Here is a 13,090-nt window from a genome sequence, read left to right as displayed (position 1 = left end):
CCCAATCACCGCAAAGTGCCCAGAATAAAGCTTCCGTAGTTCTGGCCAATGACTGCGTTGAAAAGGCGGGCTTTAGATTGTTGTCACAGGTTGTGGTTGGTTGGTTATACTCCGCTTCATGGCACCGGAGGCTGATCCTCCTAACGGAAGCGACAACGGCCTCATATTTCAATGAGAAAATTGTGAAATACGAGACCGAGGATTAGGGTTAGTCTCTGGTAAGTGTTTGGTGAACCTATAACGTCTTATATGCACCGCCTAATTGCTGGGGAAAATTGTATTGTTATTCGCGTTCTGTGCGATGTCCCCCCCCTGTCATGAGATACTGACCGAGAAGGCGAAGGAGGGGGAGCTGGAGGCCTTTAAATTGTCTCAACATTTTCATATTTAGAATCGACAAGTTGTTTTTGCCTCCATACTGTATTCAATTGTGTTTCAAACGTAAATGAACTGGTCATGCTGATGTGCTGCAACAATGCTAGTTTTGGTATCGCAGCGTATTGTCTGTCCATTGCTATAACCACTCTTAACAATGGTGTCTTCTTTCTAATATTGTCTTTCTTAAATTATGATTGAAGTCAGAAACGAAAACGCTATTTCTCACACCATAAATGCTGAGAATATTTTCTGTCGCCAAAAAAAAAAAAAAAAAAAAAAAGTCAGTTATGCTGTTGAAAACATCACGGCATATCATGGCACATTAATATCAAGATACAATTATTTATTTTTATTTTTTTGGCGTTAAGACCCTGTAAAGGAGTACACGAAACAAATGTGTACTGTGTTCTTTTGGCGCAAACTTTGTGGGCCCAACCACAGCACGAACTGAACTTTATCCGCAAAGAATGTCATGTGAGTGTGAGTTGGTGGTGGAGGTTTATTTGTGGAAACAGAAGAATGATCAGTCTGTTCGGGGAATGTAGCTTCTTTTGTCTGTCATGATTTTCATGATGTTCCTCTAAGTAGCTGGCGACGCAGACTTGGATTAAGGAGGAATGTGTGACACCACCCAGTGATGATACTTTTTGTTTCTTTATTTATTCGCCCCCTTTCCCCTTCCTAAGCAGTGTGCTGTGAGAGGTCAAATGATCCAATTTCACATATTTGGTCCAAAAAGTATTCATTTACTACAAATAATGTATGTTTGTGCAACTATCTAGATGGGTGATGTATAGTGGTAGGCAGGACAATTAACTCTTCCACTAGATAGTAGAAGGTACATAATTAACCTTGTTATGACAGATATTTTTTTTTCTTTTCTAATGTGCAATATGTGTCTTGGCTCAGTAAAGGTTGGGAAACACTGATGTAGAGCGCATGGTGTTCTTCCAAAAGATCGGAAATAATAAAATGGAAACACGAAAAAAGAATAATAATGTGAATAAGGGCTGCAACTAACAACTATTTTAATAAATGATTGTGTCTGTTTTTTTTTTTAACTCATTCACTGCCAGTCCTCGATGTTAACATGGGTATTTGAATTCAACAGCCCTCAATGGCAGTGATTACTTTCTGTACGTACAGGAAATTATTTCAAGTGTAGGTGCAGAAAATGCACAAATATAAATTATGATTCAGTTACTAGTTTGGACTGTAACATGTCAGAAAATTGGCAAAATGTTCATCATTATTTTCCAAAGCCAAGAGCAGATGTTTGCGAAGGTCTTATTTTGATGAAACACAAAGATAATCAGTCTGCTTTCTCATGGAGGACTACAGAAATCTGAGAATATTTACTGTTGACACTGCGAGGCTAAAATTCTGAAGATTTGGACAATTTAAGCAAGGTCTATAAACGATTAATTTAATAATGAATTAGTTGTTGATTATTGACGATTGTGATGTGAAAGGAATGTTTCCATTAAGGCAACGGAAGGATCTATTGTCCTCGTGACTTCAGAGGCATTGACACCTATTCAGCACATTATTATGCCGGTTAAACGTACCGTAATACTAACCTATCACTTGAACAGTTTTCACACCTTTGGTGTCGAAAATCTGAATAATGTGGTAATAGTGGTGTATTTAGAAATGCAATAGACTTATGAAGTGTGACATTTGTGAAGTGCGCTCCGTGAACTAGAAAACTGGATGTTAGATCAGGTGGCGTGGTGGACAACTGGTTAGCATAGCCGCCTCACAGTTCTGAGGACCTGGGTTCAAATCAACGTGTATTGTGGATTACGTTATGTTGGGGAGTGTGGTGGGGGGGGGGGGGGGGTCACCATGATATCATTATGTCATTTTAATGTTTATATTTGTCAATGTGTAAGCACTCAAACTCATTTAACAACACTTTCAAGTTTAACCTTCCTGCTTTTTATCCTACATTGCAGCTTTCTTCCAAGATGATCCACAGTCTCTTCCTGGTCAACTCATCAGGAGACATTTTCCTGGAGAAGCACTGGAAGAGTGTGGTAAGCCGCTCTGTGTGCGACTACTTTTTTGAGGCCCAGGAGCGTGCCACCGAGCCGGAGAACGTCCCGCCTGTGATCCCCACGCCGCACCACTACCTTATCAATGTTCTCAGACATCGCATATACTTTGTGGCGGTCATACAGAGTGAGGTTCCGCCGCTCTTTGTCATTGAGTTCCTGCACAGAGTCGTCGACACATTCCAGGTTCTCTTCACACCTTAAGTCCATGGTTTTAACGATTAATTTATTGTACTGATGTTCTGATGTTTTTTGTTGTTGGTGTTGTTGTTTTTCCACTTTACAAAAGTTTTAACCATTTATGTGTGTTGTTTTAAACAGGACTATTTTGGTGTGTGCACAGAGGCAGCCATCAAGGACAATGTGGTCGTGGTCTATGAACTATTGGAGGAGATGTTGGACAATGGCTTTCCCCTGGCCACAGAGTCCAACATTCTCAAAGAGCTTATCAAACCCCCCACCATCCTCCGCACAATGGTTAACACTATCACAGGTACAATGTGTACGATTATCTCCAACAGTGTTTTCTTCACCACTCAAAAAAGTGCAATATTTTCCTGGGGTCGGGGGAGGCAGTAGCTCATCTCTAAGGAACTGGGCTTTAAAACCAGAGGGTCAAGGTACGAGGCCCACTGAAGCCAGAGCTATGCTAGTCTGCTTCCTGACTACTGTCAAGACACCCTTGAGCAACCCTCCATATTTAGTGCTTTTACCTGGTTGGCCAAATGCGGTAGTAGATTGCGCATATACCGGATTCACATCACATCCATAAACTATTGTTCTAATTGCTGTGCTGTTTGTTGAAGCTCCCACTGAACGGGCTTAAATTTGGGTATAAAAATGTGACTTTTGTTTGAATATTTTCTTTCCTGATCAAAATGGTAAAATGTCATGAGCTCACTGAAATGTAAAGAGTCCATATACAGGAAAACCATTTCATGCGACTGTATTTTTTCTGACACAAATAGTGGTAATGGTGGTCTAATAAAATTGACCAAACACTGCATGTTCATTTTTATAACTACTATTCTGAAGCCCTGTAAAAAATGTCCTTTTGGTCAGTATTGTTTTGTGTAACCTGGTCCACTTTGATATAATTAGTGTTAGATCATTCATCAACACACAATATTCCAATTACCAATGCTAAATCACTCCATTGTATACCTCTGTCTGAGTTACCGCATAAACGCTTGTTTCACATTTGATTAATTCCCAGGCAGCACCAATGTGGGTGAACAGCTCCCCACTGGCCAGCTGTCAGTGGTACCATGGCGACGCACTGGTGTCAAGTACACCAACAATGAAGCCTATTTTGACGTGGTGGAGGAGATAGACGCCATCATTGATAAGTCAGGTAATGGTCTGAGACCACTCTTATAAGCAGCCTGTTGGTTTTGAAATATGTTTTTATTTTTATTTTTTAATTGTATTTATTTATTCCCCCACCCCCTCCTCAGGTTCCACCATCACGGCAGAAATCCAAGGAGTCATTGATGCTTGCGTCAAACTAACTGGCATGCCCGACCTCACACTCTCGTTTATGGTAAGTGGTTTCAAAGCAATTCAATGAGTGACGTGGCTTGAGACCGTGCTGGCAGAAACATTTGCAAGAAGCAAATGGCGGTGCTCAGTATACAGGAAATACCCTCATTTAAACCAATGGGGGAAGACTCAACCCAGGCCAACTAAACATTATGTAATGATTAATATTTGTGTTGTTTTTTTTTTTTATGTACTTTTGGGCGGCACGGCTGGCGACTGGTTGGCGCATCTGCCTCACAGTTCTGAGGACCCGGGTTCAAATCCGCCCTCGCCTGTGTGGAGTTTGCATGTTCTCCCCGTGCCTGCGTGGGTTTTCTCCGGGCACTCCGGTTTCCTCCCACATCCCAAAAACATGCATGGTAGGTTGATTGAAGAATCTAAATTGCCCGTAGGTGTGAATGTGAATGCGAATGGTTGTTTGTTTCTATGTGCCCTGCGATTGGCTGGCAACCGGTTCAGGGTGTTCCCGCCTAACCCTAAGCCTAACCCTAGTGAGGATAAGGGTAGAAAATGGATGGATGTGCTTTTGTTTCCCTCTGTGCTGAATCTAAATATAGCCATATTGTCACTTGAATACATGGAATTAGAAAGATATGTCGTATAGTTGCCTTAAATCGAAATTCGTGTAAATCAAGCCCAAATGAGACAGTCGTCAGTAGGTATAAAAAGCCTCCTACATGCTTCTGACAAACTTCACTTGTCCCTCTGTCAGAATCCTCGACTGCTGGATGATGTCAGCTTCCACCCGTGTGTTCGATTCAAGCGGTGGGAGGCTGAGCGGATCCTCTCCTTCATCCCTCCTGATGGAAACTTCCGGCTACTTTCCTATCATGTCAGCTCCCAGAAGTTGGTGTTTTAATACACTCGCTCTACATGACACAAATGAGTTGCTAGGCCCCAAGTACAGGAGGCGTTGGTTTACAAGATATAAGGATTCGCCATTGAAAATGGCGTGCAATGAACTAGTTTGCGAGGGGCATGAAAATATGTTTTCACGGAGCACAAGAAGGCATGCTTTTATTTTGTGGATACATTCACACTGGCAGGGTAGTATGACTGTTTTTTGTTGTTGTTGTTTTTTTAATTGTAAAGCCGGTCTTTTTATGTAGTTGTTCACCTTACGAAAAACAAGGCGATTTCTACTGTGGACATAATGAGTTCTTGACGTCGCACACATGCGCAGAAACACGAACCGCCGTGTTTACAGAAGTAAATACGGCCCCTCGTCTCACCAACACATTTGTGGAGACTTCAGGGATTTTTGTGCGACCAGAGTCAACATTTTCATATATTTATCAGTTCTGAACCATCTTCTTTCCGCCATTGGCTGTTTTCTGCTCCTTCAGCCGCCATTGCTTTTGCGGCGTCTGTTTTGTCGTCGTATGAGCGCGTCCATGCTGCACTCGCATCGGATACATTTCCAATTTATAGCCACGCATGAGAGAGGCCCGTGTCAGATGTGAACAAATCAGAATAGTACTTTTCACATTGACATGGAAACAAATCAGAAGCATGTCACAGTGGGCAAAAAAAAAAAATGGTAATTGACCTGCAATGTGAACATAGCCTTTGTTTTATATTTACGGCGTAAAAGTGTTTCCCCTTCAAATATTGACTGTATTTTTGACTTACTATTGCATTAGGGTCACATTGTTGGCTTCATATTCTCGCTTCTTTAGCCTGGTGGCAATTCCAGTGTACGTCAAGCACAACATTACTTTCCGTGAAGGAAGCTCCCAGGGGCGATTTGAGTTGACCCTGGGTCCCAAGCAGACCATGGGCAAGGCTGTGGAGTCGGTGCTTGTCAGCAGTCAGCTCCCTCGGGGGGTTCTCAACGCCAATCTTAACCCCTCCCAAGGAACGTACACCTTTGACCCAGTCACAAAGGTACTTGGAGTTATAAGTGACAAGACACACAGTATGTGGTGTACTCCTATAAGTGAGATACTGTATACAGTATACCAATGCATCCTGTTTGTGTTGCCGCACTGACATTTGGATGTTTTGCTCAGTTGTTGACTTGGGATGTAGGCAAAATAAACCCCCAGAAGCTTCCCAGCTTGAAAGGCACCATGAGTCTGCAGGCGGGAGCCTCCAAACCCGATGAGAACCCCACCATCAACATCCAGTTCAAAATCCAACAGATGGCCATCTCAGGTACACACACACACACACACACACACACACACACACACACACACACACACATACACACGGAGGCTATCACTTTGCAATGAACATCTTTTCAGTTTAAGCCCCCCACTTCCACTGGCAGCCTTGCTTTACAAAGCTGCCACAGCTGACGCCCACGTGACCCTCGCTCCATATCATCCACTAGATGGCGCCAAAGACATTGTTCATTATACGTGCTGTGGGGACAGATTGTCGAATTTATTACTGAATCCTAATTACATGCATCTTAATACAAACAAACGCTAGACAAACTGTTAAACTACGTGTGTTCATGAACCTGACCGAAAGCCTAGAAAATAGGTCGTAGCTTTCTACATTTGAAACTGCGCCATTAAAACGAGGCAGTGTCGCCAAGATGTGTATATTGACATGTCATATTCATTCAATAATTAAAGGTTATGCTATCCTTTGAACAGGGCTGAAGGTGAACCGTCTGGACATGTATGGGGAGAAGTATAAACCTTTCAAAGGCATCAAGTACATGACCAAGGCTGGCAAGTTCCAGGTCCGGACATGAAAACATCACTTCTGCTCCAAATGCACCAAAACTCCTTGGAACTGTGAGAAGGGATGTGATGTGATGGGATTTGTTCCGTACACGTTTACGTACAATTAGAAGGCTCGTTGTAGCAACAAATTACCAACAGTCGTCAGATGCTTGAACCCAGTGGAACAACCTAAGCACTTTTCTATCCAAGCTGATCCATGAAATCTTCTAATGTACTCCTATAAACTAATATTTATTGATCATTGAAGCCAATCCAAGCTACCAAGGCAATGGTGCCTGGTCCTTTTCAATATGGATATAAATAGATTTTCAAATGTTAAACAACCCCTACAATTTATAAACAATTCAAGTATTGTATTCATATCTTATTTGTTTCCATCAAAGCCAACCTGCCAGTTACTGTACTGTTTTCTTCTATTTATTTATCTTCCTCCCCTATTCAGCTTTCGTGCTTTGCTTTTGCGAGTTTTTATTTTTTTTTATTTGTTTGTCGTCACCAATATACAGTGTACACTGACATATGAGCATACAAAAGCCCTCCTCAGTCAGGCACTTTCGCTTCTCCTGGAACCAAATTTTCAATGCAAATGGAGTTGGTGCGGTGTTACTGACTCCTGTCGGGACCATTTTATCACCATGGTGTTTTATGGAAGACTTGTAAAGTATGCATTTGCTTCTTTTTGTCGGAATTCCTGGAGAATATGAAGACATCTGTACACCGTTTCAGCATACTGTCATCATTTTTGAATGATTCAAGTTAACCAAACGGTAGATGTAATTGTTTGGTCACTGTCCTCCTGTCCAGAAATGAATGTATAATTTGCTTTGACCCAAATGACCAAAATATATTTACTCAGCCCCCAGAATATGTACTCAACTACATCACTTGTACTTAATAAATGTGTGTAATATTTTGTTACCCATAATTATTAGCAATCTTCATCTAAGTGCTCAACACATATGAGTGGACCAATATATTTGTTGAAAAATCTTGAGTCTCCTTTAAAAATACGTCCTCTAAAATACTCCCTTAAATGTGAGCCACTGATGCACGCACAAAAATGTAATTTTCCGAACAGATTTATTGGCGTGACAATAACTCATCGTCTGCAAGGATTTGGGCTTTGAGGGAACAAGGTCACAGGTTTGTGTTTGCTGCGGACAAAAATGTAATAATGGCAAAGTAGCTGTTGGAGAAATGCTAGTCTGCGTGCTGGCTGCTGTTGAGGTGCCCTTGAGCAAGGCATTGTCCTCTATCCCCAGCTCAAGTGGTGCAGCACTGTTTGTGTGCCTCTTTCACTCTGACTTCTCCGTGATGTGCAACGCAGAGAATACGTTTGAGTTTCGAGTTCCCCTTGCAAAAAAAAAAAAAAATACATTTAAAAATCCCTTTCACTATAATTAAACTCTCAGTGAAGCTAATACTCTTTGGAATTCATAACATTTTTCTTGTATTCACTGAGAAATGGATACAAAGCTTATTTATGTTCAGCACTGTAGTAAGGCCTCATTGTCACCGTGGTAACTGAGCTGAAACCAGTCCACCATCATTACTCTGTTCCAGTGCTTGAAGCAGCTTGTGTTTGCTATGTTTGAAATGTGGAATAACAACTTCCGTGGTGGGTTAGGCCACTACTTTCCAAGTGTAAGAAGATGCATATTTTTTGTCTGTCTTTTGTTTGTGTTATAAAGGTGTGGTAATAAAGATCTTATGTGTTGATGTAACTCTACTTGTTATATCTCTATAATGGGCAATTTAAAGTCTTCAACTAACCTCTCATACATGTTTTGGGAATGTGGGAGGAAACCGGAGTATTCAATTGTCATAGCAGCAATATTCACACAGAAACACCTAAAAATATAGCACAAGTACAAAAAGAAAAACACGCCGCATTGAGGAGGGATGAAAATATACTTTAATGTAATATATACAACAACAAGAAAAAAACTAAAGCTTGAGATGTTGCTATATGGTAAGTAGTGAAAAGACGCCAAGACTATGGTTCTCAAAGTGTGGTATAAAGAATCACTAGTGGTAGGAGGGCTCCCTCTAGTGCTATGTAACAGAATAACTGAATTAAAAGTGCAAACTGAGCATAATACAGTATCTTAAAATTTTCTCTAATCCAGTACAGTTCAGTTGGTTTTAATTTTAGTTGTTTTTTTTTAAACCCATTTATTTTGGTACAATTTTAATGTGTATTCATTTTTAACGGATTCAATATTTAATTAAATATTTTTTTCTTTTCCTCAATATGAATACAATGTCCAAACTCTCCATAATGATACAGTGGCTAACAATTATATGAGGCGTAGCTTTTAAGAATAAAACTGCTACCTTTTTTTTTTTCAATGAACACGTAGGCCTACTATGTTACTGTATTTTAATGTCGGCCTTTAAGGTGGTACTTGGAAAGCTAAGTGTTATTTTTTTTTTTCAAGTGGTACTTGGTTTAACAAGTTTTGAGAACCACTGCACTAGGGTCCCCCCCACCCCCTCCCCCCTATTTGGTGTACCTTGATCAAACTACAGTAATGCAAGTCAGCCACAAGGGACTAATCTCGCGTTTCTTTCCTGATGATTAAAATAATCAGATTGAATTGAGTCTGTTTATTTTGAGGTGTTTTTTGTTGTTGTTGTTGTTCAGTATTTGACCAGTTTATAATCTGGTATTTATTGTGTGTTTAAGCATGGGTGATACTGTCAGAGGTTTTCCTTACATTTCATTAAAAAAAAAAAAAAAAAAAAAAAAACAATCCAGATACTTGACATAATATTGATCCCATCTCACCCTCCCTCATCTGGCAACGCTCCACCCCATAATTTACTGATGACTTCACCCTCCTAAAGATGACCTCTGCCCCCCCCCCCCAGTGTTTTACTAGGCTACTCAGTTTTTTTCCCCCTCAATTGTCACCTCGGTGTCGACTGTTTTTTTTTTTTTTTTTTTTTTTTCACGAGCGTTTGCACGCACGTTTCGACCTCGACAACTATTTGAACTTCTTGTCCAGCTGTCTGACTGTTCTCGCTCGACTTTCTCATATATTTGTTGTCATTTCTCCGACTTGTATTTTTAACGCCAATGCACGGAAAGCCGCAGTGACATTTCTACCAACGCAATGACGCTGTAGTTCACACCAGGTAAATGTTCTTCATTTCTTTCATGCAGTACGTGTGATGTTATGTTCTACTTGTTTTCAACCGTTCACGTGAGCGACGCGTGATACGATATTTCCATTTTATGTTTTTATTTTTTTTTTAATAAAAATGTGTTTCTGAATTTATTTTTTTTACGGTTCTAATATTGACATTATTAAAGCGTATTATGACGCTTCGGCGAAGAATAGCCTTAATTGCTTTTTGGACACCAGCGCGTTGTAATAGGTTTACTGTGTGCATTCACACCCATGTAGTGAAAGTGGGCTTTTTGTCACTTCGAGCAATTAGCCCACACGTAACACTAATGGGTGTGTTTTGGGGACGCCATTGCCAGGAGATAACAGGGACTACTTATCTTAATGTCAATCTAAGGATTTGTGTTATTTCTATGTGATTGCTTTGATAGGGCGCGCGCCAGCCGGGCTAAATGGTGCCTGTGGCAAATCACGTGGACACACCGTGAACATGGCACTGCTGCTCTTTCTTATTTAGACGCCGAATGGGCGTTTTAGGGTCTTCTTTGGAACAATTCCTTCGTTTAATGTCACGAATGATACCAGAACATCGCCTCTTTCTCTCTCTCCCGCTCCTGCTATCCACATATTTTACAAAGACATCATTGGTTTCATTATGTCTTTATCTCGTCTGACATTTCCCCTTTAAAAAAAAAAAAAAAGTTGATTCAAACAAATTTGAACGTAATAAAACACACTTTTTAAAAGTATTCTTGTCACTTACCCCTCGCAAAATTCTCCAAATAAGAGACAAAGTGTGCTTGTTTCAAGCTGCCTTTTTTTTTTTTTTTTGTCACTCGAGACGTTTACTGTAAAACTGACACTTAAAACTTCCCCACTTAAAACAGCAAATTCATCCATTTGCTGTCATTCTTGTCCTGTTCACGGTCAAAGGGAGCCGCAGCCTATCTTCGTCGACGTCGGCCGATAGGGAGACCCTAGACTGGTCGCCAGTCAATCGCAGGGCACATTAAAAAAAAAAAAAAAAAAGTCCGACCAAAAGCGAATTCAAAATTGTTAAAGAAAACCATATAATTTCACCTAATGAAAGTTCATTGGCTTTATGCTAACATGGAAATGACCACTGATGTTACGTAATCAGAAACCTTCAAACAACTGCTACTTTAACACATCAGAATCAGAATCAGAATCATCTTTGATTCCCCTGTGTTTAATTCTGCCACGCGGTAGACCTTAGCGCTGCCCGGCATGTTGTGACACAACGTGGTACTACGCTAAAGCGAGCCGATACCGTATGGGTGACATCAACCAGCGCAGGTCATATCGCAACATTGAGGATGGATGGCTCCGAATTTGGTGGACCCCTTGGCAACAGACACCAGATTCTGCACTTTCTTGTTGCCCTCACCTCTTTATCCTTATCAGTGCTGAGCTCCACACAGCGGCAAACACTTCCGAAAACACATTCAGTGCTTGTGAAGCCAGCCAGTAGCGAAGTAAAATGTGGCTTTTCTCAGAACAATCCGGCTTTTATCGACGGTCGACTGGAGCGTATGACCATGAGACAAAGAGGACAGTCCGCGGCATCAGCGCATCGGCACATCATCCCCCCTCCATTCTTTCCAGTGGGGGATTAAAGCCCTTGTCCATGTGGGGTCTGCGGTTAAACATAGTGGCTTCCCAAAGAGTTCACACAGAACCTATAAGGCTATGAGCCAAATAGTGACAGTTGGACTTAGGAGAAGACACTCCGAATACATGCTCCAAGGTTTATTATCTTTATTGTGATGAAAGTAGTAACTCCTTTGGCTTGTATCGTACTAAATGAGACAGTTTAACATGTGCCTGAACAAACGTGGCTTCACCTCAAGTCCAATGTTGGTAAAAACTGTCTGAATTCATCTCGTTTTTCCAGATTTACCAAACTTTAGTCACGTAGCGCCAAGCATCAGTGAGATTTCTCCCTTTGTATTGCAATATGCACTGACACAAAAATGTGTAAATTACTATTCTTCACGAATTAAAGATATGGAGTACATTTAATTGTTATTTCTCATTTGATTTTCATCTAGGCTGGTCGCGGCACAACCATGTCTCCACAAGTGGCAATTTTTCTGCCCAACCTCTGGTGGACCACCAACCATTCCTCAGGGTAGCAGGAAAAGATTCTGCAGGGTCATCTGGATGGCCCGCTACGTTCATACGTCACACCAAGCTTTTCTTTGCAGGATAGTATATATTTTAAAGTGAAGCCGCTTGTAGCATTTTGATGTTGGCTGGTTTTGATTCTTTCAAAGAAAATCAGTGTTGAAATCCTTCAAAATACTCGGAAATAATGTCAAAGCCGAGGGCAGCACCCAGTTCACCTTATCAGGACATCTCAGGTTTTTTCAGCAACCAAGTTCCTAATCACCCTATTAATAGACAATTATTAACAAAGACGTCCCCGCTGAGCAAGTACATAGAGAGTGAGCATCAGCAAGCAGGCCTCTTCTCCCTGTCTCCCACTGACACCTCACTGGATAACACTTTCAACCCCCAAAAGAAGAGGAGGAAGAAATGCGGTGCCTGTACTCCATGCCTCCGCAAGGAGAACTGTCGGACCTGTGTAAACTGTCTGAACCGCAAGACGGGCAAGCAGATCTGCAAGCTGCGCAAATGTGAAGAGCTGAAACGGAGAAGGGACACCCGGGAGGTGAGTAGGCATCAGTTAGTTGAAGAGACCTGACGTCTTGGTTCATTCAATGTTATGACATGGTTTATGAGCGATATAAAATGGGAGAATCTAGAATTATGGATCCCTTTGAAAGAGCTCGGGCACGAGCGGTGTTGTGGAGTAACTCATTCTAGTGGAGCGCCGCTATCCGCGGCGGGATAGGGAACGGTCCGGACCGCGAATAGCGAAAATCAGCGGGTCATTGACCCAATTTGTTAATATTTTATTTATATTTTTTTATTGTTGTTACATATATTGTCTCATTTCAAATTTGATTGCCTGGAACACATTCCAAAAAAGCTGGGACAAGGGCAAAGAAAGTTGAGGAATACTCAAAAACACCTGTTTGCAACATTGCGCAGGTGAACAGGTTAATTGGAAACAGGTGAGTGTCATGATTGGGTATAAAAGGAGCATCCCCGAAAGGCTAAGTTGTTCGCGAGCAAGGATGGGCCGAGGTTCACCACTTTGTGAACAACTGTGTGCAAATAGTCCAACAGATTAAGAACAACGTTTCTCAACCAGTAATTGCGAGGAATTTAGAGATTTCATCATCTACGG

General features: G+C 41.3%; 2 protein-coding genes across 2 annotated transcripts in view; both read left to right on the top strand.

Moving 5' to 3' along the window:
* The first annotated feature begins 115 nt into the window (after positions 1-115).
* ap3m2 (adaptor related protein complex 3 subunit mu 2) lies at positions 116-8,398 on the top strand. The gene is made up of 9 exons (XM_061672950.1): positions 116-218; positions 2,337-2,621; positions 2,757-2,928; positions 3,652-3,789; positions 3,893-3,978; positions 4,690-4,823; positions 5,657-5,864; positions 5,990-6,134; positions 6,587-8,398. The coding sequence occupies exons 2-9, from the start codon at positions 2,349-2,351 to the stop codon at positions 6,685-6,687; spliced, it is 1,257 nt and encodes a 418-aa protein (XP_061528934.1). The 5' UTR covers positions 116-218; positions 2,337-2,348; the 3' UTR covers positions 6,688-8,398.
* Positions 8,399-12,092: 3,694 nt separating this feature from the next.
* The window catches only part of tet3 (tet methylcytosine dioxygenase 3), a 54,041-nt gene continuing 53,043 nt past the window's right edge, over positions 12,093-13,090 (top strand). Inside the window, exon 1 of the mRNA XM_061672941.1 lies at positions 12,093-12,508. Within this exon, the coding sequence (XP_061528925.1) occupies positions 12,149-12,508 (360 nt within the window). The 5' untranslated portion in view covers positions 12,093-12,148. The remainder of the gene's footprint in view (positions 12,509-13,090) is intronic.

This window comes from Phycodurus eques, chromosome 3 (assembly GCF_024500275.1).
Source record: "Phycodurus eques isolate BA_2022a chromosome 3, UOR_Pequ_1.1, whole genome shotgun sequence".
NCBI lineage: Eukaryota > Metazoa > Chordata > Actinopteri > Syngnathiformes > Syngnathidae > Phycodurus > Phycodurus eques.
This window is presented reverse-complemented; position numbering and strand designations above follow the sequence as displayed.

Bases quoted from the DNA above. Each gene is read 5' to 3' on its own strand.
- ap3m2 (XM_061672950.1), top strand. From the start codon at position 2,349: ATGATCCACAGTCTCTTCCTGGTCAACTCATCAGGAGACATTTTCCTG. The intron at 4,824-5,656 runs GTTGGTGTTTTA...TCGCTTCTTTAG, and splicing joins TATCATGTCAGCTCCCAGAA to CCTGGTGGCAATTCCAGTGT. The intron at 6,135-6,586 runs GTACACACACAC...TCCTTTGAACAG, and splicing joins CCAACAGATGGCCATCTCAG to GGCTGAAGGTGAACCGTCTG.